Source organism: Ambystoma mexicanum, chromosome 10 (genome assembly GCF_040938575.1).
Source record: "Ambystoma mexicanum isolate Mex_15411 chromosome 10, UKY_AmexF1_1, whole genome shotgun sequence".
In the NCBI taxonomy this organism is placed as follows: domain Eukaryota; kingdom Metazoa; phylum Chordata; class Amphibia; order Caudata; family Ambystomatidae; genus Ambystoma; species Ambystoma mexicanum.
The window spans coordinates 156,801,686-156,829,546 of record NC_090932.1 but is presented as its reverse complement, the minus strand read 5'-3'; the positions used below and the strand labels follow the sequence as shown (position 1 = coordinate 156,829,546).

The window sequence follows — 27,861 nt, the reverse complement described above, 5'->3', positions numbered from 1 at the left end:
TGCCGCAAGCGATGGGACGACCTGCGGATACGCGTCCGCAGCATACTCTCTGCCAACCGCAACATTGCCACAGCCACCGGGGGAGGTCCTGAATCACCCATCAAGTTGACCCCCTGGGAAGAAATCTGTGCCTCCACCATCGGAATGGAGAGCATAGAGGGAGTCGGAGGGATGGAGAAAGGAGTGCAGACATCCGAAGATACAGGTAGGTGGGCCAGGAAAAACAATGCCAAATCCACACAGTCCATCCATGTGAAGTACCATGCGTCCACATAGTGCAACAGAAACACATGTCCAGGAGAACGTCCACACACATCGGCCTGATAGCGCACGTTAAAACCCACAATAAATACATAAATAATTAAAAACCCCCAATACACGCACTACACGTGCAGCAGGCACACCCTAACTGCAGGCTGCCAAACAACTGCACCCTCACTCCACACACAAATCAAAGCACCTCCAAGGGCCCGGCCCAAATCACCCTCAGGTACCACCCCAATGCATGTGATACAATGCCATTCCAATTCCCACAGACCCACCAATAACCCTCGCCCTCCTCTACTCCACCACAGGGTCCGATCCAAACGACGAGCTACAGGACACCCCTACCAGCACACCTGCAAAGAGGGCCAAGACCAACGGCCAGAGACCCTCCACCTCAGCTGCACGCATCAAGACACGCCAGCAGCACAAATCAGGTGGCAGCACAGAGGAGGGAACATCAACAGGCACCCCAGCAGCCAGCATGCCCACAACACCACCACCACAGGTCCCCCCAATGGATGCCACAGAAGGCACTGCCTCCGGTGGCAGCAGCACCATAGGTGACACCCCATTGATGGCAGCATGCTCCGACACAGAAAACGGGGATGCCGAAGTCAGATCCATCCATGACCTGTCCCAATCCCCCTGTCTGTCCCATCCCGTACAACATGAGGATACCACGCAGGGGCACCCACAAGACGACGACTGGCCATCCCCCACAAGCCCTGTGGCAATGCAACATGAGGACAACATCCCCTCTGTGACACCCCCGCAAATGGCCTTGGCCCAGCAGAGGCAACAGTCCCTCGACCAGTTGATCGAACAACAGCAGCAACTGGCCACGCTCCTCAAGGACCATGCTGATGAATGTGGGGGCACTAAGGCAGACATAGAAACATCAACTGAGACACTTAGGGCACAAATCGAGAGTAGCACCGAGAGCCTGAGAGTCCAAATGGAGAGAAGCACCGAGAGCCTCAGGGGGGAACTGCATGCGACGGCCAAGGACGTATGTGCCGAACTTGCCGCAGTGCGCCGTGTGCTCACTGAGCTCTCGCAAACCCTTAGGGACATGCATGGACGTGAGCAGGCAGACACATCATCCGTTGCAAGCTCCGTCCATGGCAGCCCCCAAGTAGATCTGGAAGGAACCTGCGCTCCACAGGCAGGGGTGCCCCTGATACCCGCAGAGGGGGCTTGCAATAGCGACAGCCCACTGACAATGAGCATCTTTGGACACTGGTGTTCGGGGGGGAAGTAGGGGGGTGGAGGGGGTGTGTTGGGCTCACTTGGGTGGCGGGTCGATAGGGTGTTCAACATGACATCACATATGCCATAAAAAGTGCACGATCAACCAATGAGATGTGTGGACATTGATCTTTGTGTACTAGGCCATCATAGGCGTACAGTCCATATTGTGCATGTCCCAGACACACGCAGTGCCACGAGTCCCGTGTCCATGTATCAGCCACCAGGCGTGAGTGCTAGAAGCATACATCAATGAGATGCTGACGAATGTCACGGGCCTCCGGTGCCTCGCAGACTCCATGAGGTGCTGCCACATCCCCACCCTCATCATGACCATCATCAGGTGCTTGCAGTTCTGCGTCAGGGGGCATGGGCACATTTCTACGTACGCACATGTTGTGGAGCATGACACATGCCATCACCATCTTTGCAACCTTCTCATGGCGGTACAGGAGTGCCCCGCCAGACCTGCTGAGGCAGCGGAAACGGCCCTTCAGTAGGCCGAATGCCTGTTCTATGACTACACGGGTACGTGAGTGGGCATGGTTGTAGTCCTCCTCATGCTGGTCCCGTGGGTTCCGGACTGGTGTGAGGAGCCATCTCTTCAGTGGATATCCAGCATCACCTGTATGTGGACGAGAAACGTATGATGTGGAATGCCATTGATACGTACGCACACCCCCCCCCCTTCCTGCCAGGTCATTGCCAATTCACATACCCCACATCATCATGCATGTAATGAGACTCACCGAGTAGCCAGGATCTGTTCCCTGCGTGTCGCTCCATGTAGCGTGGTATTGTAGAGTTCCTCAAGACCATAGAATCATGGGTTGATCCAGGGAATCGGGCACAACAATGTGTAATGATCCTGTTGGAGTCACACACCATTTGTACATTCAGGGAATGAAATTGTTTTCGGTTGCGGTACTGGGCCTCCATGGCATGTGGAACGACCAATTCCACATGGGTGCAGTCGATGGCACCAATGCAACCCGGTATGCCGCCAAGTGCATGGAATCCCACTTTCGTGTTTGTAATTTCCTGCTCCGAGCGTGGTAGGGAGATGTAGTCGTCTGCGTGCTGCAGGAGGGCATCGAGCACTTGCAATAGTGTCCGTGAGAACAGTGGCTGAGAAATGCCATGCAACTGTCCGACTGTGTGCTGGTAGGTGCCTGTGGCCAGGAAGTGGAGTACAGACACCACCTTCAGTAGGGGTGGGATGGCGGTTGGGCTATCTATCATGCTGACAAGGTCAGCCTGTGTCATGTCCACAATGGCGGCTATGGTGTCCCGGTCCAAACGGTAGAGGGTGTGGATCTGCTTATCAGTGAGGTTGAACGGATGTGCTCGGAGGCGTGGGATTGCGGGCTGCCTGCGTGGTGGTAGTGGCTGTGCTGGTGGGCCTTGCTGGCCCTGCCTTGCCCTCCTCCTCCTCCTGCGTCTCCTCTGTGCGGCCGGTTGTAGTTGGTGTTCGTCTTCCTCTTGGAGTCGGAGCACTTGCAGTGCTATCAGGTCCCCCAGGGCCAACATCGCGAGTCCTGCCGGTAGCATTTCGGTGTGGTTGTGGGAGGAGACTGGCTGTGCAATTCATGTGTTTTCAGGCTGTATGGCCTCCACCTGTGGTGATTCATTCCACCTGTGCAAACTGCTCTCCCCTTTGGCCGAGCACGTCACGCGCACAACGCTGCAATTCGGGGAATGGTATCTTGCTATTGCTATCATGTATTTGTACCCGATGGGCGTGTTGGATTGGTTGTTATGTTCATTCGGCTATGGTCCCATTGTTTCCCATTCTATCTGTGCAGTCGCGAACAGACTTGTGAAGGGTCAGTGGAACGTAGTACTCGAGTAACGGTGGGCCCTCATGCATCACTGTACCGAGTTGCAACGACGGGCGGGGCGTCCCATTCGTGGGTGAAGGCAGTTGCCATTTTCACACACAGCCGCACTCGATGGAATAATTAGTGATTTCAAACGGCCACAGATGCCTTTTCGACGTGATGTTGCAAATGAGGAATTCGAAGGGCGGCGCTTTCGGTTATCAGCTGGCGGCGAGGAGATGCCCACAGGTCTGACTGCAAATATAACGTTCTATTGTTCAATGTCCTTGAGACAGGGCCCATGGCGAGGGAGCAATGACTGATATGAATAGTTTGGGATGCGCATTAGCTACGTGGCCGATGAGGCCGGCCGTTCCCAAATACATGTTACTTCACAACACTTGAATTACGGGCTGGGGCACTGTGGATTTTGCAGGCTGCATAACGCACAGACTCAATGGATGTTTCTAATGTCATGTGAGTAAATATTCAGGCGTTTTGATCCCGGGATGAGGGAATGATGAATGGATGCATGGGCAGGTGATTGATACAGAGTTTGCCATGTACAGGGCTTCTTGGGATCTATCCGCCTCCCCTACGCTATGTGATGCAGGGCTGCCATAGTGGGACCATCGTCTATCTGGCCTTGTTGAGCCCTCCCTGTCTCGAGGCGCCCTCAGACACTTGTGTCCATGCACGTTGACATTCCCATCTGATGGATTCTGTTTTGACAGACGCATGCACAGGTACACTCGTTTGTGATGGTGTTTGCACCTCGATATAGATGGTTATGAGTCGCAAGTGGTTTTGGGGTGGTGATGATCCTTTTGAGTGGGCTAGCATGCATATGGCTGTGGATTTCGTGTGATCATTGAAGTGAGTTGTTGGAATGTAGTTCTGATGGCCATTCTGTTCTTTTTCTTTTCTTTTGGTTGACAGGTATCTCCTCCCCTTTTGCCACTGCCATCTGTATGCCACTCCTGCAGATGGATTTTACTCCCGACACCTGCTGCTTCGTGTTAATCGGTGGAGCAGCATTACGATCTTATGGGACGATCGCCAATGGCCCACATGCCCTTACGCAGTACTGGTGTCTCGGAGCAACATTTCGGCCTTTCAGCTGGACTAGTGCCTCCCCATTGGGACAGCCCTGCGGTTCTGTGCGCTTCCATGTTGCCTTTTCGTACGTGAATGTGGCTCTGTGTACCATGGGGGTACAGGGCGACACACAAGTAGTGGCTGGTCATTTCTTGCGGATGCAGCCCACAATGGTGATTAGTGTTTTGGAGTTCATGGCCTGATGGCTGTATGGGCTTGGTGTCTTTGATGTGCATAAATTGCTATTCTGATTTGGCCCGTGTAGCGTTTTTCTTTGCAAGTGATGTGGCATATGCCTATTTGGGGGGCATTGTATTGTGAGGGGATCTGCATTGGGTTCCAGCTTCGGGGTTTAGTTGCGTGGTACTGTACTGGGCGCGTTTGCCTACTAAGCCCGTGAGGTCAGGGATGGGGGCTGCCTATATGACTGTTTGGATGTTGTCATGCTCAGGGGCGGGGGATTGGGTTTTGTGTAACAGATGCCGGTCAGCCAGGTGGACTGGTGGAATGATGTGATTTTCGGAATGTTGCTGGGCACAGGTGCCTGTGTTTGCGTGCGTTTCTTGGTGGGGGACTGTGGTCATGTCCATTGGGATGGCTTCTGTATTCGTGCCATCTGTGACCTGCAGCTCCCATTGGCCCCTCTTGTGTTGCTTTTGTTCGTTGGCATGCATGGGTGCTTTGTACATTTCAATGGTTGCATTGTGACTTCATTGCACCTACCGGGAGTTGTACTTTGTGGGCAGGGAGAGGTGTACAGGCACTCAGTGGGGCCGTTTACGGTTGATTCGCGATGCCGTACTTCTCGCCATGGCGGAATGGTACATTCCGCCATGCCTGATGGCGTTAGGTACATGTCCGCTAGGGTCGGAATTGGCGTACCGTTGCACCATGGTGGTGTTTGCGGTTTGGCATGGCGCGCGCGCGCGTGCTTGGTGCAGTTAGCGTTGGCGTTCACTACGGTGTCGCTAATGGCTTCGTACTTTGCGGTGACGGGTCATAGTCGCACCGAGCGCTATTCGATGGCGGTATTGCATTTCCGCCATCGTTTTTCGATTTCCGCCAGGGTCGTAATGAGGGCCATAGTATTCTGGAGTGAGGTGACCAAGGACGTCCGGACAGTCTTTGAAAAAAATGTGGAGTCGGTGGCCTCGATGGCCACCGTTTGGGAGGCCTTCAAGCTATGCTTGCGCAGCTGATGTATGTCCCTAGAGGTTGGGGTGCTGAAAACTATAAGGAGGCATTTATCGGACTTGGAAGGGGAGATTAAGACCATTGAGGCCTTGCTCTTGGATGCTGAGGATACGGCAGCTTGGGGGGAGCTGCGGGCAGCTGTGGGCCGGTTCAATGACCTCGCTGACCGTAATATTTGGTTCGCCTGGTGATGTCATGCCGCTACGGGGAGGAGGGCCATCCAGGAGGACTGTTAGCAGCTATGATGCGTCAAGAAAAAGGGGCCCCAGACATTGCGGCAATGCGTACGATTGAATGCCAGGTGGTGGCCGAGCCAGACGCTTTTCAGGGCACCTTTTGGCGCTTGTTTGATGAAATATATGCGTCGAGGGGCTCAGCGAGTGCGGTTGAGCTGGCTGAATATCTAGAGGTGGCAGCATTGCTGGGGATGGGCCTGGAGGCTAATCAGGCATTAGCCAAGCCGATCACAATGGAAGATATCCTGGCAGTGGCACTTGTGCTCCCTTCGGCTAGGGCACCTGGCTCTGATGGCACAGCTGCAGAGTTCTATAAAGAGATGGGCCTGGAGGTAGCCAAATATATGGTAAGCGTGTGGGAGGAGACAGTGTCATTGGGGCAGATGCCACCCTCAATGCGCAAGGTTGTGGTTATTTTATTGCTTAAGGAGGGTAAGGACCCTCTTGAATGTGTTTGTACCGCCCAATTTCTCTTCTTAATCTATATACTACACTCTATGCAAAGATCCTGGTGGATAGGTTGCTCCCGTTTGTGTCCAAGCTAGTCCATATGGATCAATCTGGATTAATCCCGGGTAGATCGGGTAGATCGACGTCACTCATCCTCCGCAGACTCTTCTCTATACTAGCTCAAATTGACCCAGAGGTGCAGGCCGTGGCAGCTCTGCTTGATATGGAGAAGCCTTTGACTCCGTCGAATGGGACTACTTCTTTGAAGTAATGCGAGTCGTGGGTCTCCCGGCGTATTTTATTTTATTTTGTTTTAAACAATTTTATTGATTTTATTTGAAAAACAACAACTCAAACCAAACTTACAGTGGATGCATAATGCCAATCACAAATAAACATACATTGCTGTATTCAAACCCACTGTATTTCCCCTTCCCTCCCCCTCCCCAGCCTATTCTCCCTCATTTCCAGTCTCTATCCCTTGCAGTGGGGATTCCTCTTCGACAGAACTCATTGGGTCTCTATCACTAGGTCCATCATGCGAAGGCCCAAATAATTCAGCTATCAGTTGCCTCCAACCCAATAGGGTTCCGGCTTCTTCTTCTGTCTCTCCTTTACACGCTTCCTGCCATACCACAGTTTCTGCCTCCGCCCACTTCTGCAGATCCCTCCACCACGTTTCCTTTTTTGGTCTATGACATGCCTTCCAACCCATCGCAATCCTTCTCTTTGCTAGGACATACGCTAGATCTTTCAGTTCGCTCACATGTTTAAGCTTACGTGGTCTGGGAAACCCTCCTATCAAACAAGCCCATGCGGTATCCACCTTCATATGGATCCCTTTGTCTTCCATCTTCTGTGCTATTTCTCCTCTCTATCAGTGGGCACACCCAAAACATATGCACCATTCCCGCATTTTCTTCATTACATTTAGGGCACACTTGACGTCTGGCATTTTTAAATTTAGATATCTTTTTAGGCGTCAGGTATGCCCTGTGAGTTATATACAGTTGTATCTGCTGTAACCTAGCATTTCTCGATACTTTTTTATGGTATCCTTGTGCTCTCTCCCACATCCCGTCACTCATCGGGGCCCCTACTTCTTCTTCCCAGTCCAGTCTGAGTTGCACCACCTCCTTGCCCGCTTTGGACATTATCATCTCATATAATCTGGATGTTTCATGTCCCCCTTCTGCTATGTCATATATCGTATCAATAGTGGTGTCCGGTTCCTCCGCCAATGCCACTTCAGACCAGGTGTCTTTAATTTGTTGCACCACCCCATGATACGTAATATATTGCCCCGCATGCAACCCCATTAGTTCCACCTCCTCAAATTCCAGTATCTTCCCCTCCTGCCACACATCCCCCATTGTTGCTATCCCCACCGGTTCCCATTGCTTCCTAATCATTAACCTTAGTTGCTTTTCTCTACCCACCACTGTGACCAATGGGATCTGTGGGGAGCACGGGGATGGCTTTTCCATTAACTGGCCCGCTCTCCGCCACATCTCCCACCCAAGGCTCATCATCCCCGGGCTGCCTTCCAACTCCGATTTAGGCAACCATATCATCTCTTGTAGAAAGTATGAGGCGCAGTCCCTCTGAAACAGCCTGTGTTCTAAGGAAGGCTCATCAGAGAGCCATTTAGCTACGTATTGTAATTGGCTCGCTACATAATAGACTTCCCAGTTTGGTAGTTTAATGCCTCCTTTCTCGTATGGATTTTGTAATTTCCACAGGGCTACCCTGTTCCTCATACCGTGCCATAAGAATTCCCTGCATATGCCACCCAGCCTAGCAAAGAATTTCCTGGGGGTTGTGTATGGAATGTTCGCGAAGCAGTGCAACAATCTGGGCAGCGCCACCATCTTGCACATCGCCCCTCGTCCCATCATTGCCAAGGGGAGCTTCACCCAAAACCTCATGCTACTCTTCAGTTTCTTAACTGTTCTCTCTGTGTTATGCCTATGTTCAGCTTCTACCGTATGATATATATCTACCCCAAGATATCTGAATGTGTTAACCTCCCACGGTATCTGTAGAATCGGCAAATGTTCTAACGGGAGCCCTCTATACCTGCCCAACGGGAACATGCAGGACTTACTTGGGTTCACAGCTATGCCTGATAGTTCTGCAAACCTCTTCATCACTTCTAATAAGGTTCTCTTCTGGGTAGCGCAAATACAGTAACATATCATCTGCATACAATGAGATTGGATGCGGTGTCTCCCCCACAACAATACCTATTGCATCATATTGCTGCCTTAAATAAATCGCCTGGGGTTCTAAGGCTAAGATATACAGCATGGGGGACCATGGGCATCTCTGGCTGGTACCTCTACTGAGTTGCCATCTTTCAGAAACTGCAGCTCCTGTCTTCACTCCAGCCAGTGGTGCGCTGTATAACAGTTTGACCCATTTGAGATATCCTGGTCCCATACCATAATTGGCTAGGGCCGCAGTTAACCAGGGCCATTTGACAGAGTCAAATGCCTTGATCGCATCTAATGATACTATCGCCATCTCGCCTGCATCTCCGTTAACATGTTCAATGACTTGGTGGAGTCGCCTCAGGTTATTTGAGATGTTTCTATTCGGGACATATCCTGTTTGATCGGGATGTATTAACTTATTAATGACCTTCTTCAGTCTATTTGCCAAGACCGCTGTTAGAATTTTGCTGTCTTGGTTTAACATCGACAAGGGCCTGTAAGAGCCAAAGTCGCTACCGGGCTTATTGGGTTTGGGAAGTGGTATAATGACTGCTTCACGTAAGGATTCCGGTAATTGCCCGGCTTCATATGCTTCGTTAAGCATCTCCAGCACCGGGGGAAGTACCTCTGTTTTATATGCTTTATAGAATTCGCATGGGAGTCGATCAGTTCGGGGGTTTTGCACGTGGGCAGCTGCCTCACTACCTCTTCTAATTCCTCAAGGGTGATCGGGGCATCTAGCTCCTCCCTCTCCTCTGCACTGATCTGGGGTAGTCCGATATCTTCCAATGTATCTCCTATCTCTTCACTTTTGCTTCCTGCCTCATCCCCATTCAGGCGTCTATAATTCCTGATTAACCCCCTCTTGTGTGTCTGCTATGCTCCTATCCTCTTTCACTCTCGTTCTAATTGGGGGCCTAAGGGTCTCGTGTTTATATAGTCATGCCAGGACTCTCCCCGGTCTGTCCCCTTCTGCGTGTTGTCTCTCTACATACTTTTTATAGTTGAGGTTGCATAATCTTTCCCAGTATACTGCACATTTCTGTTGCAGGCCAAGAACCATTTCCGTGTCTTCCTTGGAAATTACTACCCCTTTCCAACACCCTTTCTAGCTCCTTTTCAACTTCCTGCAGTTCGGTCAGGATCCCATTCTGCAGTCCCCTAGACTTGGCTATAGCAATCCCCCTCACCACCACCTTTAAGGCTTCCCAGAGTGTGCCCGCTGTCTTAACACTGCCAGTGTTTATCTCAAAATAACTTATTATTTCCTCTCGCATATCCTCCCTGAATACGTTGTCTTTCAGCGCCTCTGCACGCAGGCGCCATGTGGGTATCCTTCCCCTCGGGGGTCGGTATTGCCACACGAACATCAGTGGCGAGTGGTCTGAGAGGACCCTTGCTTTGTATTCCGCATGTGTTATTTCAGTCATTAGTTCATATGTGACAAACACATAGTCTAGTATATAGGCTCTGAGGGGCCGCATAGTGTGAATACTGTCTATCCTGTGGATGGCGTGACCTCCACACATCGTCCAGCCCAAAGTCTGCCAATAATGACTGCAATGTCTTTGCAGCCGGAGTGGGTCTGTCTACCTTAGTGTCAGATCTATCTATTTTTGGGTTTAACACACAATTAAAATCACCCCCCATAGCACCGCCTCCCCCACGCTACCACTGAGTTTACCATACAGGGTTCTAAAGTACGCAGCTGTGTCCTGATGCGGGGCATAAGTATTTACAATACATATCTCTCTATTTTCCACCAGCCCTTTCATAACCACCATCCTGCCGTCCGTCTCTGCTGCCGAATGCAACAGCTGGAACGGGACATGTCGGGCCACCCATGTAATTACCGCTCTTGCATAAGCTGGGTATGCTGCTCCTACTACCGTCCCTTTCCACTTCTTCTGTAGCACTTCCAGTTTTTCCTGCATTAAATGAGTTTCTTGTAACAAGGTTATATCCACTTTCTGTCTGCGCAGGTACATCATAACTTTGTTTCTTTTCAAATAGCTGTTGAGCCCCCTGACATTCCAAGTAACTATCTTAAGGTCTCCCATGGTTCATATCGTCTTTCCCGGGGTGTAGGCTCGAACCCCAGCTTTACACACTCCCCAACTACAACAAACCACTGCACACCCCCCTTACCCTCCCCCTACCCCCCCAGCCTCGACCCCAACCCCAACAAATGCCCAGCTCCATCCCTGGATCTCAAGCCGTCCCGCGTTTGGTTCTGCCCTAGGAAGCACAGGCCCAGAACCCAGCAGGGTGTCACCGGACTACCAGTGACCTAACTAAGCTTCTCGTTATGGGGGTGTGAGGTCATGCTCCGCGTAACTCCTATATTAATTTCAAGGTTTCCAGTGCCACCGGATCGTACTTTTAACTGTAGCTCCAAGCCTACTTCCCCACCAGTTATATGTAGTGCTATATTCGAGTCCCATTGTCATAAGCTGCAGCACATAAGGCGCTCCAGACGCATATTACTTATCTCCGCCTTCATTTTCCTGGACATCCGGTTCTATGGGGCAGTTCTGCACGTCCAACCATCCCATGGCATCCTCTGGGGTGTCGAAAAACCAAGTTCTACTCTTGTGGAATACCTTTAGTTTCGCTGGGTAGAGCAACATGTACTTATGGCCTGCTTCCCGCAGTCTTCTTTTCACAGACCCAAAGTTCATGCGGCTGCGCTGTACCTGCAAGGTATAATCCGAGTATGCCATTATGTTCGCTGCCCCCCTTTGAATCGTGCTACCCTTCCAAAAGTGTTTGAGGATCTTTTCTCGGTCCCAGTAGTTTAGGATCTTAGCAATCACTGGCCTAGGGGGGTTTCTCGGCGGCGGCTTCCTCGTCAGAGCCCTGTGCGCACTCTCTACCGCAAACCCCTGGGACAAGACTCCCCCAGTTATCTCCTGCATTAGCATGGACTCGATGTATTCCGTGGGGTTTGTTCCCTCAGCCCCTTCTGGCAATCCGACAATGCAAATATTGTTTCTTCGAGCACGTCCCTCTGCCTCCTCCGCCCTGTTTTCCAGGTTGCCTACACGTTACACTAGGGCATGAAGTTCCGATTTGTGGGCTGCACAGGCCGCCGTGTTCGGGGCTACCTCTTTTTCCAGGTTCCCCCGTGCGCTCAGCCAGTGACTTTACGTCTTGCTGGAGAAGGTTTACTTCCTCCTGCGCTGCTCCGACTTTGAGCTCTAGTGCCGCTTTCAGTTCATTCATTGCCAGGTCCAGTTTAGTCTCCCAGGCCACTTTTAGGTCTGCTATCCCCGCAAGAATCTCCTTGTTGCTCATTGCGTCTGGACCCCCGTCAGGGTCTTGTCTTTCTTCCTGGCCCCTTCAGCGCCTGGTGATGTTTTAGCAAAATCGTCCAGTGTGGGCTGTTTGCCTTTTTGTCTGATGGGTTTGTTGGACATCTTGATGCGTCAGGGAGAAGTGGGCCGGCCACGTGCGGCCCTCTTTTTGAGTGTGCCAAGTTACTCAAAATGTCAGGGCCCAGCCCAATCGTGTCAGGGGTGTCCTCCGGATTCTTATCCTATTTCTAGAGTGGACTGTGTCGTCCCGTGCAACCATGTAGGTCCCGTTCCTTCCTCACGGGTAAACCGTCTCCTGCCTCAGTCAATCCGGATCCCCAGGCGTTCCACCTGGTACTGGTGTGGCTCTACGGGCTCGTGTACTGCCGCTACGTGCGTCTTTTGTTGTGGGGAACCCTCCTTATTGCCCGCTGTGCGGACCGGCACAATCTGTGTCACTTCATGGCACCCCGGTCTGTATCCTATGTAGGCCGCTTTGGTTTGATACACAAAGCATTCTGTGCGGTCACCGGTCTATGCGACCTTGGGCGCGTCCCCCTGCAGTGCATCCTTCCTTACTTTGCCGGAGTCTTGATGCGGTTCTGTGTCCCCTGTTTACTCACTGTCCCAGCAAATGGAGGCCTTATGTTGAGATGCCCTCGGCACGCCTCCTGCGTACAGTATTCTTACTCCTTGTGATCATCCTCCTCTTGCTGTAGTCTCCTTCAGTGTTGTGTCCCTTTCATGCCTCCGAGAAGAGCGAGCTTCCTCTTAGCTCCATGTGTTAGGTCCATTACCCTCTCCAGTTTACCACCAAATTTCCTGTCCACATCGTTATGCTGGTGCCGCCGTGTTTTCCGGCACTAGGAGCCCTGTGAGTATTCTGTCGCCTCTATGCTGCTGAGTGCCCTCCGGGGCACTGCGCTCCTGCAGCACGCTGTGCTATGTAATGGCTGTTCCCTTGTGGCCTCGTGGCCGATCTAGGTGTGCGGTTCTTACCCAGTGCCAGCCTGATCCTTCCTGTGTCGTCCGCTCCGCCTCTCCGTAAGCCTTTAAGTTTCCCTTGTGTATTCTCTTATCTTCTCCTGTGCCGGTCTGTGTCCATCCTGCCCACAGGAATATAGCTGCTATCTTGGTTCTAGTGTGTTAGGCCTTTTCTTGCTCCATGGGCCAGGAGGTCTTGACCCACATATGGTTACATGCTCACTGTGCGACTGTCACACTGCTTTCCACCCCTCCCACCCACCCCCCGGTTTGGGTGCCTTCCCTGTGTGCGAGCAGGTTTTTGTCAGCTTACTGCGGTTGAGGTCGTGCTGCAGATAATGCCTCACTCAACGTGTGCTCCCCCTCCTCCTGTGGCAATCACCTCCAGTGTTGTACTCCTTCACCTACTATGCTGCGCTCCTTATGCATTTTCGGCATGTGTAGGAGTCTGGTGCATGCTTCCTTAATCAGTCCTTCTTGCCGTAGGCGCCTCGTCTGCGTACTGCCTCTGCTTGCACTCTCCCCATGCAACAAAGTATCCCCGGCGATGGAATGTTTTGTGCCTGCGTCTATCGCGTTGCAGTGAGCGTGCACCTTCTCTGTATTTCCCCTTGATCCGAAGCGCACCGTCCTTGTACTGCTACATTGTATCTAGTGTCCACTAGATGTGCTGGTGCGCCAGCGGCGACAAATGTAAATCAACAAGAATCTTTTCGGCCATGACACAATTTCGCCTCGGGGCTTCCATTCTACCTCTGTTGCTTCTGTCTTTGTTTACACATGGTGCACCATCTTTACTATCGGCTGCCCGGCGCCCACTCGTGCCATGTCGTGAAGAACTTTATCTTGCTGCTCCAATGTGGTTGTTCGCGCTACAGCCGCTGTAGGGGCATTCGCACTTCTACGTTCTATTCAAAAGCAGGCCTTCTTCACACAAGCACTACTCAAATCTTCTGTGCCACACAAGCTCTATTCCAGCCTCTATTCATACCTGCTTCCCCATTTTGTTTGCCGGAGCCCACCAGGGGTGTCCTTTGTTCCATCTGGCCGCCATCTTGCTTACTCCTCCGTCAGATGACTCTCACTTCTCCGGCTCACATCTCCCAAAGCGGGCACAATAACAAGTCGAATTTGTAAACGTTCTGTTCCTCACAACTTCATAAGCTTGCCTAAGTGTTTTTGCACAGCGCTGCTTTCTGTGGTCACTGCCGTTTTAAAGGATCATTAAGGATCTACAGGAGCCCACGTAATCACGTCCTTTCACATGGCTTTGTAGCCACGCCCCCCGGCGTATTTTATTTCTGCAGTGGGGCTTTTATATTCTTGCGCGACAGCGACTATCGGCTTATGTGGGAAACATTCTGAGGCGATTGCACTGGGAAGGGGTACTAGGCAGGGCTGCCCGCTGTCTCTGTTACTCTTCTCACTCATGATTGAGCTCCTTGCGTCCAGTTTTGTGGAAGATTCATCTCAAACCGGGACTGGCAATGGGAAGGACATGTTAGCTGTTGTCTTTATATGCAGACGATATGATACTTTACTTTAGGGACCCTAGTGTGAACTTGTATTCTCTGTCACAGGAGGTTGTGAAGTTTGGTCGATACTCTGGACTCTGAGTGAACTGGTCTAAATCTATTCTGTTCCCACTTAACGAGGCAACGGTAAGGCCGGTGGAGCTGAGAGGCTTTAGATGGGAACAGTCCTCTATTAAATATCGGGGGGTAAAGGTCAGTAGGAACTCTCGTACCCTGATGGCAGATAACCAGTTGGCGTACCTGGAGGCCTTGAGATACAAAGTAGACAAATTGCGTGTGCTGACCTTGTCCTTGCTAGGGAGTGTGGCTATTGCTAAAATGGTAGTGGTTCCTAAGTTATTGTATATGTTCCAGTACATTCCTGTATGGCCCGCTGCGGCCTTCTTTGTAGAGTTGAATTTTTCTTTTGGTGAAACTGGCCTGGCACCCTAAATCCGCCCGAATCAGCTGAAAGACCCTTGTGTTCCCATGGGATCAGGGGGTATTTGTGCTCCGGACATGAAACTGTATTTCCTGGCGGGACAGATGCATTTTGCTTCGTATTGGATGCCGGGAGCGCCATTGTACCCGCATGTCCGTATAGAAAGGTGTTCTGTGTGTCCCTATGCACTCCGGTGCGTCCTTGTGTCAAGGAAGGTTGCAGATAAGTGCAAATTTGACATGGTTGCCTGAACGGTACATGCCTGGAATAGGATCCTGAAGCGACTGGGGGTGGACATTCCGTATACCCATTGCTCCAGCTCTGGAGGATTGAATGCCTTTAACCTACCTGAAACAAGGCCTTAGAGAGCGAATAGAGGGGGGTTGAGGATTGGCACCTTGGCAGACATGTACCCTGAGGGTGAGTTTCTTGCACTGGAGCTGTTTACAGCCAGAATGGGTTGGGGACCCCTTAGGAGGCTTCAGCATTTCTACATTTTAGGGCATGGTCCCCCTCGTTTCCAAAACCACCTCACCACTTTCAGTACTGCGGTACCTCCTGAACTCAGCCTCTGGCAGGTGTCTGGTGTCCTCCATGTATGGGTTGGTTCAAAGAGAACCTCCCAAAATGGTACTGAAATGCAAAAAGCAGTGGGAAACTATTTCCAGGATTACATTCACTGAGAAACAGTGGTGTATTAGATCTCAAAATGGGGCATTTAATACCAGACTTCAATTGATTCAACTGAAAACCTTACACAGGGTATATCTCTCACCTGCCCGCCATGCCATGTTTGACTCGTTTAAGAGTGGTGTGTGCCCACGATGCCAGTCACAGTCCGCTGATTTCCTCCACATGGTATGGTCATGCCCCCAGCTGTGTGAGTTCTGGAGGAGTTGACGCGCACCCTCTCATGTATATGATGTTGTGAAGTACTTTGTGGACTACTTTGCTGCATGTTTGTACTTTATCTTTATCCCCACTGGCCCTTCCCACTCTCTCTACCCCCACCCTACACCCACTAATCAACCCTCCCCCACTCTCTCTACCCCGACCCACACTACGCCACTCTCTCTACCCCTTCCCATTTACCCCGACCCATCCTATCACCACTGTCTCTACCCCAACCTACCATACATCCACTCTCTCTACCCCTCCCACTCTCTATACCCGCTCACACCCTACCCCCACTCACTCTACCTTCACCCACACTATCCACACTCTCTCTACAAGACCCACCCAACCTAACCCATTCTCTACCCCCACTCATCACACCCCCTCTCTCTTTACCCCCCACCCACCATATCCCCACTCACTTTACCTCACCCACCCTCCCTGCCCCAATTCTCTGTACACCTATCCTCCTTACCCCTGCCCTCCATACCCCCACTCACCCTCCCTAAACACACTCTCTACCCCTTGCCACCCTCCCAACCCCACTCTCTACCCCAATTCAACCTACCCTCACTGGCTCTACCCTCACCCCTTCTCTCTACCACCACCCACCCCACTCTCATTACCCCCACCCACAAATCCTACCTCACTATCTGTACCCACCCTACTCCACTATCTCTTCTCCCACACACTGATCCTACCCCCACTCTCTCGACCCCCAGTCTCTACCCCTCTATCTAACCCCACCTACTCTCCCCACTCTCTTTACTCCTACCCACCCTTCCCACTTTCTCTACCCCCCTCCGAGCCTACATCCACTCTACTCCCACCCACCCTACCCCCACTCTCTCTATCCCCACCCACCCTACCCCCACTCTCTTTATCCCACCATAACCCCCCTTCTCTACCCCCACTCATCCTACCCCCCACTCTCTCTACCCCCCACTGTCGCTACCCCACCCACCCCATCCCCACTCACTTTACCCACACCCACTGTTAGGGAGAATTCTCAAGAATGTGCTAATTTCCCTTACCTTTTGAGACCCCCAGAAACTTTGCTGGATTTCTAGGATCTTAACTTTTACCTGGAAAGAGTGTGGTCCTTTTTTCCCACTCTTTCATGTATTTTGATATGTGTTTTTACTTTTGTGTTCTTTGGATATGGAGTTTTTAGACAACCTCCATAGGCATCATCTTTTTCTTGTGTGTCACACAGCACCTTCAGTACAGTAGCACAGGGGTGTCTTTCAGACGACCCAAGGTTTAAATACCTTCTCTGGGACTGACTATTAGGGCCTCATTACAACTCAGGCGGTAAGGGGTTTACGGCGCCGTAAACAGCGCCGACCCTTACCTCCTGAGTACGAGGTCCCTTAGCGCCATGGCGGATTTAACACCTGCTTTTAGCAGGTGTTAAAATCCATGGCGCTAAGGGACCATGGAGTTAATTACGCCACCGTAATTTACGGTGGCGTAATTAACGCCTTCCCCACTCCCATTATGCCCTATGGGGCAAAAATGGGAATGGGGAAGGGTAAATGGGGATTGGGGACTTACCGCCCCGCCAAACTCGGAATGGGGCGGTAAGTCCGCCAACCACCATGGCGTAAACGTAGTTTACGCCATGGTGGTAAAGTCACGGCCCAGGCGGTAACTTACCGCCTGGGTCGTAATGAGGCCCTTAGTCTTTTTAAATGTACAGACCCAGGCCACACTATCTTCCCATAGAGTGCTGGAGGGGTTGCCTAGCATCCCCTGAGTCTAAACACTCATGTAACAGTCAAACATTACCCTTTCCCACTTGAAATGGCTGGTGGCAGTAGTTTTAAGCAAACTACCATGATTTTTGCCGACCGCGAACACCGGTAGCTAAAAATCGGGTTAGCCATGGTTTCCAATATGGCGCCCAAGACCTATCTGTAAAAATAGACTCTGGTCTACTTTTTTCGCAATTTCTTTTTGGAAAGGTCCTTCTTGTGTTTGTCTCTGTGTGCCAAACTAGGTTTGGTCCCTTTGTTCGTTGGCCTTTGGTTGGCTTCAGTGCTGAAGCCCCCCTCTGGTGCCTGTGTGTCTGGGGTGGACAGGATGTGAGGGAGGTGCCCGAAACTCCCTGTGCTTAGTCTCCTAGGAGACCTGAATGCACTCTGCCGTGATTGGCCGGCTGGCTGTCCGCCAAGGACAGCCACCCTGCTGTGTGAGTGACAGCCAGGCTGGAATGAATGGGGGAAAACAGTTTAAAAGCAGATCTCTGGGACTTGGAAAGCAGAGTCGACCACTGGAACGAAAGAACCGAAGACGAGCTGAAGGAAGACGACTGCTGCAACTCCTGGTCCACCTGTGAAGCCCTGCTGCAGGTCCGAATTGCCGGAAACTCCATCGACAGAGAAGCCCTTCAAGGTTAACTTCTTCCCTTGAGTTTGGTGGGAACAACCAACTCGTAAACCGCCTGGACACCGTCCCCATACTGGTCGAATTTTCTCCAGTGTGCTTTTGAAAAACGGATAGCCAGTGGGAAGGATACCAGTTTGTGGTCTTTAAGGCACTCACACCTTAAACCGACGTTTTGCCAAGCTTGTGGCCTCTTCCCTGGCCAGTGCAGGAACCTCCTGATGTCCTCCTTCTTGTCCCCACGACTGAAGCTCAGGAACAGCGAGATCTGCAGGAACTGCCAGGAACAACTGCCTCAGCTACAGCTTTTCTTCACATACAAGGTACTGTGCAGGTGCGGTTCAGATCTCCATTCGGCCGTGGTGAAAGTTTGTGAACCTTTCCCGACTTTGAAGCCTTGTCCTTCCCTAAACCAACATCTAACCTATCGTCTGACCAAATTCTTCTAAGAACCGTGGCAAAGACTTAACCGTTTACTATCAGAACTGTGCTATCCTATAGAAGACTCCGAACCATTGACTTTGGCCCAGGCCTATTGAATTGAATTGCTGGTTGTAGTGAACTGAAACCCTTTGCCCTGCCTATGAAAGTATTTGTGCCTTGATTTCTCTTAACCGTGCCATTTTGCTCCTACTTCAGGGGAGCTGAACATGTTCAATAACTTATTGGTTGTGTATTTGTAGTATATTAGTATATGATATTGACCTGCTCTTGCTAGTGGAATGTTTTCAAACTGACTGTGTAAATAAATGTATATTTTACCAAGAAACCTTGAGTACGTGTTTGTTTGAATCACTGTGATTGCTAGTCCTTTGTGTAACCTATTGTACTGCTCACTTTACTCTTGCGATAAGACTGGCTGCTCAGCCACTGCTACCACATTACTGTGTAGTACAGGCTTGTACCAAAGGTGAAATTGTACTTACACTTGTAGTCCTAATTGTGTATAGTGTTCACAAAGGGTACTGCATATGATTCTGCCTAATACACGCTTAGAAAGCGTGTTATAAATACGCAATTAAGATATATTCCTGTAACAGCACCTCAATGCCCCCGGGCTGTGTGAGCACTTTAAAAATGCAAATAAATAAATACCCACCCACTCTACACCCACTCTCTCTACCCCCACCCAACCCCCACTCTGTTTACTCCCTCCCAGGCCCCACTCACTCTAACCTCACCCACCCAACCCCCACTCTCCCTACCCCACCCCCCTACAACCACTCATCCACCCACCCCTAATCTCTCTACCCCCACCACCCACCCTGCCCCCACTGTGTCTACCACCACCTGCCCTCCCCCCACTCTCTCTACCCCACCCATCCTACATCCACTCTCTCTACCCCCTCCCACCCTATCCCCACTCTCTCTACCCCCACCCAGCCCCCACTGTGTCTACCACCACCTCCCCCCATCCACACTCTCTACCCCCACCCGCCCTCCACACTCTCTCTAACCCCATTCACCCTACCCCCACTCTCTCTATCCCCACCCAGCCTACCCTCAATCTCTCAACCCTGTCCACCCTAACCCCAATCTCTCTAACCCTACCCACTCTACCCCTGCTCTCTCTAGCCCACCCACCCTACCCTCACTCTCTCTACCACACCCACCCTCACTCTCTCTCTCTACCCCCATCTGCCATCCCCACTTTCTCTACCCCCACCCAGCTTCCCCACTCTCTCTACTCCCTGTGCCACCCTTCCTCACTCTCTCTGTCCCCACCCACCACATTCCCAATCTCTCTACCCCCACCCACCCTACCCCAATTGTTCTACCCTCACCCACAGTAGCCCTGCTCTCTCTACCCCACCCATCCACCCTACCCTCACTCTCTCTATCACCACCCACCCTACCCCAGACTCTTTCTAGCTCCACCCACCCAACCTCACTATTTACCCCCGCCCACCTACCATACCCTCCCTCTACCAAGCCTACTCTCTCTACCCCAACCCACTCCACCCCGGTGTCTAGTCAAAGGATCGAATCTAAAGGGTCGACAGGTCAAAGGATCAACACCAAAGGGTCGACAGGTCAAAGGATCGAATTTTTTTAAAAATTATATATTTTTTTTAGGTTTTCGTTTAGGGAAAAAAAGTGGTTTTTAGCAAAAAAAAGGGGGTTGGGGGGAACCCCCAAAAAAAAAATATGTGAAAAAAAAATTCGATCCTTTGACCTGTGGACCCTTTCACTGCACTGTCGATCCTTTGACTGGCAACCCTCTACCCCCACTCTTTCTATTGACACCAACCAAACCCCCACTCTCTACCCTCACCCACCCTACCCCTACTCTCTCTACCACCACCCACCCTATCCCACTCTCCCTTCCCCCACCCACAAATCCTACCCCACTATCTGTACCCCTACCCAACCTACTCCACTATCTCTACCCCTCCTACCCTACCCCACTGAACTCTCTTTAAATACCCATCTCTCTCTACCACCACCCCACCCACCCAGCCTACCAACTCTCTACCCCACCCACCCAGCCTACTGACTCCTTCTACCCCCACACACCTTCACTCTCACCCTTTCTCTGTCACATTTCCTCTGGCTCATCATTATGGCTTCCTTCGTTGCTCTTTTCATCTTCCCAGACTATTGCACACCTGCGCACCTTATTCTATCCTCATTTGAAACTCCTCACTCTTCTCCTTACACCCTGGTGCCTATAAATGCAAGATACGAAGAACTACAGTAAACGCCAAAACTATTAGCATTGCCGATGCTTGTTTTACAAAGTGAGCAAATATAGCATATGCCATATTTAAAATATGTTAAGCTTATACTATGTGGGTGTGTAACCAAAGTATTGATGCATTATTGTTCCACATAGGGGTTTGCTGGAGTTTTTAAATGAAAGCTATGCCATAGAACCCCTGCAATTTCTTCACGGATTTAAGCACCTTGTTTCTAAACTAAAGGAAGAAAGTAAATATATATATATATTGGAAAATGACACAGATCAAGAAAGTATGGAACAAAAACAAGAAAAGATGTCTTCAATGTTGGATTCAGCTAAACAAGTAAGTGTGTGCTTTTCAAAATCACATTCTTCAAAAACATGTTGCCGTCCATGGTTATATTTGACTTGCAGGGTTATCTATCGTTCTTCAGTATTATGGTGTCTATATCCAGATTATTATGCATGTGACACTAAATAACACTTGCTTCATACAATGGAAAAGTACTGGTGCCATGTTGTAGAGCATATCATGTCTCAGAGCACAACACAAGTTACTTTTGATTCCCAAGAACCAGTGGAATGAAGTAGTGGGAAGATAAAACGGAAAATCTCCAGATTGTCCAGTTTATCTTTGTTTTAGATTTTGGGTGGCTGACTGCTCCCATTTGTCACTCAACTGCAGATTCCTGTTTGCACCAACCCCTCAGGGGTAGGGCTGCAGTGTTCAAGGAAATAAATAATCAAATAATGATGATATAAATAATGATTATAAAATACAAAACTAATCAAATACTGGTGTTTCTGCTGTGATTAAAACATTGCGATTCGCTCTGTATCACATTTTAACAGTTAAAGTTGTGAATACAAATACTTCAAGTTTCCTTTATTCATTCAATCTTAATATTTGTGTTTCAATGTCAGTATTTGTATTGATTGATAAGGAATGAGCGCTTCTAATAAATGCTGTGCAATAAAACTGTGACATAGCAATCCATGTGCAGAGTGATTTACATAAGGCCAGGGTGATATGAGCGGTTGCTGAAATAGAAAATAAGTACAAACAGCAACCGGGAACATCATATGCCTACAACAGGAACATTATAAAATAGAAACAGGTCAAATGGTTATATGCAGAAGGTAGTTATTTTTTTTATTATTTGTATATAATCTGTTTCGATTTTTACAAAAAAAAAGTTTTTCAGTTCTTGAAGTGAAAGAAGGACGTTTCTGCGTAATTGGTAATTTCTCAAGGAGGACCAAGACAGCGAAGAAAGAGCGAAGAGAGAGACTTTTCTGAAGGTTTACTTCTGTATCATCTGCGACGTCTTCTCTAATGCAATGTTTATCAGTTTGGTAGCTGCTATAAACCACCTTGTTTGGTTTCCCGTGATGAGGCGGTTCCACCAAATGTTGTCGTCAGCGACGTAAGTCATTTCGTGCACAGGACCGACGAAGGCCTTTCTTTCTTGGTCAATTGCAGGACAAACCATCAAGAGGTGTTTGATAGATTTTGTGGATTGAGCATCTCTGCAGAGTCTACAGGATCTTTCTTCAGTTACTGAGCGGATGGCTAAAACGTCTTGTGTCGGAAAAAGATTAAGACAGGCTTTCAACAGAGTTCTCATAAGAAGTTTGCTCGGGTATTTCATTCAATATTCCATCGTTTTTTTCAGTTTATTGAAGACTGGTGGCAAGTGGACTAGCAGTTTATTCGCTACAGCATTGTCATTTGTTTTTATCCAATCGAGCCATTCCATTTTTGTTTTTATTGTCAGAGGGTTCTGGATAAGTTCTTCTTTTGAGCACGCTATATCTTGCAATATACGTCTTTGTTTCTCAGCCCAGTTGTTAAGGAATGTATTGCTCCCTTTAGATAATTCCTCAGAAATCATCCTATATATTTCCAGGCTTTCTGCGTTCCTGATTTTTCCGTAGAGTTGAGTGGTACTCTGAGCGACCACTGCCTCCATGGAAAGCAGCCCAAGTTCACGTCTTATAGGTGCCACAGCTGTTGATTTCCGTAGGCCTAATGTTGCTCTCCAGATAAAACCTTCTAATTTGGTCCATAGGGTCGAAGGAATAGCAGGGCTGGCATCCATGCCATAAGTTAATGCTGGAATTACTTTTGACTTATAGAATTGGATTGCCGGTAGAAGACTGTATTTGCCGTATTTTCTATCGACTGCCCGTAGTTGGGCCGTTAAGTTTTTAGCTTTTGTCCACAGGGTTGACTGCCTACTTAAACCTCTTTTCGTGCTGTCAATGTCGACTCCAAGGTATTTGAATGTGGAGACAATTTCGATTTTAGAGTGGTCAAGGTACCACTTCAAGGACTCCTTTTTTTTCTGCCCCTGCTTCTGGAGAATCAGGACTTTTGTTTTAGATTTATTGATCTCCAAATTGTTTTCCTTGGTGTAGTGGGCCAAGTTGTCCAGTTGGAGTTGAAGGCCCATCTGGGTATGATCCAGAATGATGAGATCATCGGCGTATAGCAGTCTGTTAACTGTTGTATTTCTAATTTTCGGCGGAAAGGATCTAATCAGATCTTGTGAGGCTTTGAAATCGCCAAGGAAGGAGATGAAGAGAGCAGGGGCAAGAGGGCATCCCTGTTTTACTCCACAATTAGATGGTATGAGGTTGGAGAGTAGCCTTTGGTGGTTTAGTCTGACTGAAACACTGGTGTTGGTGTGCAAGGCGATGATCGGGTCAAGGATCCGGTTAGGGCAGTTCCACTTCTTCAGTTTGGTCCAGAGTTTCGATCTGTCAACTCTATTGAAGGCCTGGGATAAATCCACGAAGGCGAGGAAGATTCTAGGGGCACCTAGCAAAACTATTTCTTTCAGGATGTTTAGAATCATTATATTAGCACCTGTACTGACGTTTTTCTGAAATCCCGTTTGGAGAGGGTCCCTGGCCGGAGAGATTCTTGCCCAGTTCTGGAAGTGGGTCAAAAGGTTAGTAGCAAAGACTTTACCGATGACGTCCAATAAAGCTATAGGACGGTAGTTGGAGGGGTCTTCCCTGATGCCTTTTTTGAAGATCGGAACGATGATTGCTTGGTTCCATGAGCTAGGGATTGTCTTTCTTTCTTTGCAGTCTTTGAAAATGATGCTCAGGCCCCCTGACCCAGCCTCTGGGTGTTGCTTTAAATCAGTATTTGCTAGACCGTCGGGCCCAGGAGCACGCGACAGTTTCAATTTCGAAATGATAGACCTTATATCTTCGATATTGGAGAGATCAACCCAGTTAGATTTTGTAGAAGGTTTTGTCCTCTCGATGGCGGAGGGAGGATGATCAAACAGTTTTGAAAAATGGTTAATCCAACACTCTTCGGAGACCGCGTTTATCATCTGAGAATTAGGATGGGGTTTGGTGTTGTTGACTAATTTCCAAAATTCTCGAGTTTTTTTGTTGGCTATGATCTTCATCATATTTTCGGCATCGGCTTGGTAGAGGGCTGATTTGATGTTTCTTATCCACTGTTTGTAGAGTCTCAGCTCGCAAAGATAGGATCCCCATAGCGTAGGAGAGCTCGAAGTCATAACCTCTTTTTTTAATTTTCTTAAGAGACGACGCCTGATCACTGGGCTCCGATTATAAATGTGGTTGTGATTTCCGGCCTGCTTGTCTAGCCCTTTTCGAGGTTTTTTGTAGGTCAGAAGCAGCTGGATATAGCTGGACCTGAAGGTTGCGTTGTCTGCCTTGATGTCAGAGGTTAAGATTTTGTATTCGTCTGACAAAGTTTTGATATCGTTTTCGGTCATGCGTAGACAAGAGAGCTGCGTGTTGGTCTCAATTGGAACATTATAGAATTGCTGGTCCTGACGGCTGGTGCTGCACGTGAGGTTTAGGAGGTTGTGATCGCTCGCTTCCGTTCTGATTACTTCGAAGGTAAATATATTCGAGTAGATTTTTTCAGAGACAAAGATATAGTCGAGATTTGCTGTAGATTGATCACGCTCCCATGTGGGAATTGTAATTTGAGTAGTAGATTTTGCAGCATTTCGAAGGTTTTTGGAGTTCATTAGCGTTGATCCACATTTTTCCTCTTTCTGCCGTCGGTGTTAACTCTGACAGGTTCAAGCAATTGGCATTGAGATCTCCACAGATAAGGATGTTCGAGGTTTCATGTTTAATCATTATTTCATCGATGATGTTGGCTGCTTCGTCGCAAAATTTACTGGGTGATGTTTTTTGTGGGTTCCAGTAGGTGTTGATAATCGCCCAGACTTCAGAAGAATTTTCATTGCTCGTTGTTATGAGTACTGCCAGAAAAGCACAGGTAGCTGCTATTGTCTTGTTGATAGTTATGTTCGATCCCGTCCGGATAGCGGTCAGGAGGCCAGATGATGGTCTGCCAAACAGACTTTTTAGGGCAGGCGAGATCTCAATGGTGTAGCCATCTAAAGCGGGTTTGTTCAGTAACCAAGTTTCTTGAAGGCAAATAATGTTGTGGACCCCCAGGTTGTAGCTACCAATTTTGGTAAGGTGCGTGTGGCCTCTGGTGTTCCGTCAAGCTACGGATATGGTAGAATTTTGAAGTGCTTCGTAGTTTGCTTGGGGACGCCGCGGTAGAGAATTGGCTCCCCTCGTTTGCTGCTATCTTTTAAGGCCAGGTGTAAAGGCATCTCGTAACCAAGACCATGTGCCTTTTATTGGCTTGGTGTCTGGATGGGGAGTAGACTGGTCTCTAATTTGTTTTGCACGTACAAGGTGATCTAGTGATACAGGTCTTCGTTCTTTGTGGTACTCTTTGTACTTTCGTGGTTCACTTTTTTCTTCAATTTTCTCTTTGGCGTGGTGTTGATTTTTCGAGTAGTCCGATCTATTCGGATATTTCCCCGAATATCTGCGTTCGTTGTGGCCAAGTTTTTCCCGACGAGACGGTGTTCTTCCCCGTCTTTTAGATCTGTACAGGTCCTCAGTTTGAGATTTGTATCTATAGTTTTTAGCCGGTGTTTTTTTGGAATTTTCCGCTTGGCTCTTGTTGGTATTTGTTATGTGGATCTCCGTCAAAATGAAGCCTGCATGATCCAATTTTGCATAGACTTCTTGGGATCTCCCAGAGCGCCAGGCTCTTGATGTGTAAGAATGCCTTTGCTTGCTTGTTTCTGTGGTAGGGCTCTATGAGCGTGAAGTCATCAGACTTTAAGGTGTTAAGAATGTCGACCTGTTTGAGGATCTTGAGGACGGTTCTTCAATTCAGGATCATGTAGTGATCTTCAAATGGTTTTTGTTCAATTTTGAACAGGCGGACAGAGTCTGCAGACTTGCTTTTAGGTTGTGAAGACGGACCGCTTCGGTATTCGATTGAAGACTTTCTGTCTTTAATAGGCGAATGTCTGGTCGAGGAGTTAGATTGGGTAGATTTGAATTTTTGGTACAGTTGTTCAATGCTCATGTCTTTCGCCTGGCTTGTATTAGATGGCCTCGTGCCCGGGTTAGAGAGTGGAGATTTACTAGTGGTTTTTGTTAGTGGCGATTCAATTGAAATTTGGTTTCCAGGACTATCTTCCGTTTCTGTGTCGAGCTCGCAAATTTCTGCTTAGTCCTCATGCTGTGATAGGTCGATCAAGGAACTTTGACAGATGAATTCGTCATCCGATCTTGGTGAAAGTATAGGGTGAGTCGTAGTATTGATAATGTTTTCGAGTTCGTTCAGTTCATGCGAGGTCTCTCTTCTAGTTTTTTTATTGTTTCCATTTGAAATCGTTGTTGGATCTTGCGTCGGTTCTTTGCTCCTTGCACTCGAGTCGTGTTGGGGGCTTCTGGATAGCTTCAATAAAGGTTGTTTAGCCGTTGAAGCTCTTGCTTTTGTTGAAGTGACACTTTTTAGTGCCGGTTTCGTGGCCACTGTTGGTTGTGGTGAATTTTTGTTTTTTGGAATATCAAAAAGGGGAGCCGTTTTAATGGTTTGTGGTTGGCATAAGGTCTGGGTTTCTTTGTCGCCTGAAGTGGTTTTTTTCTGACTTATGTTTTGGAGGAGTCGTAGTTTCTCCTCCAGGACTGACAACTTCAGGTTTCTCTATGCTTCTTGTTGGTTTGGTCCAGAGCGGTGATAAATCCTTCCACAAATATCAATTTGGTGTGCATCATTGTTGTAACTGTGATGCTATCTTTTAACAAATCGTTGATACTTTCGTAAAGCTTCCCAAATGGGGCTAGAGCTATTGTTATAGCCGACATGATGGCGGCCAAGTCAATTTTTTTAGATGGTGAGTGTTTTGGGATTGTGGATGCTATTTCGCTAAGTCTCCTATTTCTTGGGGGAGATCGTGTTCGAGGTGTGAATGACGATGTTGGTGGAGGTAGAGAAATACTTTCCTCTGAGTAGGTTGAACTAGGTTTTTAGGTTTCAGAATTTGCTGGACTTGAGGCGGTTGGGTCTTCGGTTGAGTCTCAAGTAGTGATTGGGAATTTGGAACTGGGAGAGGCGATGGTGTAATTCCATCAAAAGGTTTTTCTTTGCAAATGTTTTTTGTGGTTGGTGGCAACGGGGTGCCAGTTGGATCTTCCTCTGGGGAGGCAACGAAGTTTTGATAATGTCTGCTATTTCAGGTTTTCCCAAGCTGCTTAAGCCTAGTGTAAGTGGAGGTGTAGGCTGTGAGGTTGCCGCCGGTGTATTTGGTATGACTTCTTTTGGGTTAGCTTCTGTAACCCCATGTATTGCCTTCGTTGCTTTCTTACCCTTTTCTCCTCATTGCTTGGGTATGAATCGCTTTTGTCGGTACTCGAGGGGTCTATTTGTTTTTTTGCTTGTGGTGTTGTTTTTCTAACTTTGGTGGCTGGTGGGAGGTCTTGGATTGCCTCCAAAATTTTCACCTCCGAAAGTTTGTTAGCCTCATCTAACTTTCTTTTACACTGTTTTTTAAAGAAGTCCTTCAGAGCCGAAGATAGCAGGGGGCGAGGGAGGATTTTCTTCCCTATGTCCTTTTTCCTGTATTTTCTTTTTGAGTTTTGTATTTTTTTGGATTGTGCATCTTGTTTGTTATTCGACGCCAGGGTTTGATGGTCAGTGAATTCGGGAACGGGCACCTCTGGCAGTGCTTCAATGACTTCGCGAGATGCTTTAATAGTGCTGGCTTTGGTGATTTTTAACGAGGAGGGGTCTTTTGAGCTTAGACGGTT

The 27,861-nt window shown here is 48.9% G+C and overlaps 1 protein-coding gene across 1 annotated transcript in view; it reads left to right on the top strand.

The window, feature by feature from the left end:
- Positions 1-27,861, top strand: part of LOC138491245 (disintegrin and metalloproteinase domain-containing protein 9-like) — a 2,911,326-nt gene that overhangs the window by 571,231 nt on the left and 2,312,234 nt on the right. Inside the window, exon 6 of the mRNA XM_069617655.1 lies at positions 20,884-21,073. Within this exon, the coding sequence (XP_069473756.1) occupies positions 20,884-21,073 (190 nt within the window). The remainder of the gene's footprint in view (positions 1-20,883; positions 21,074-27,861) is intronic.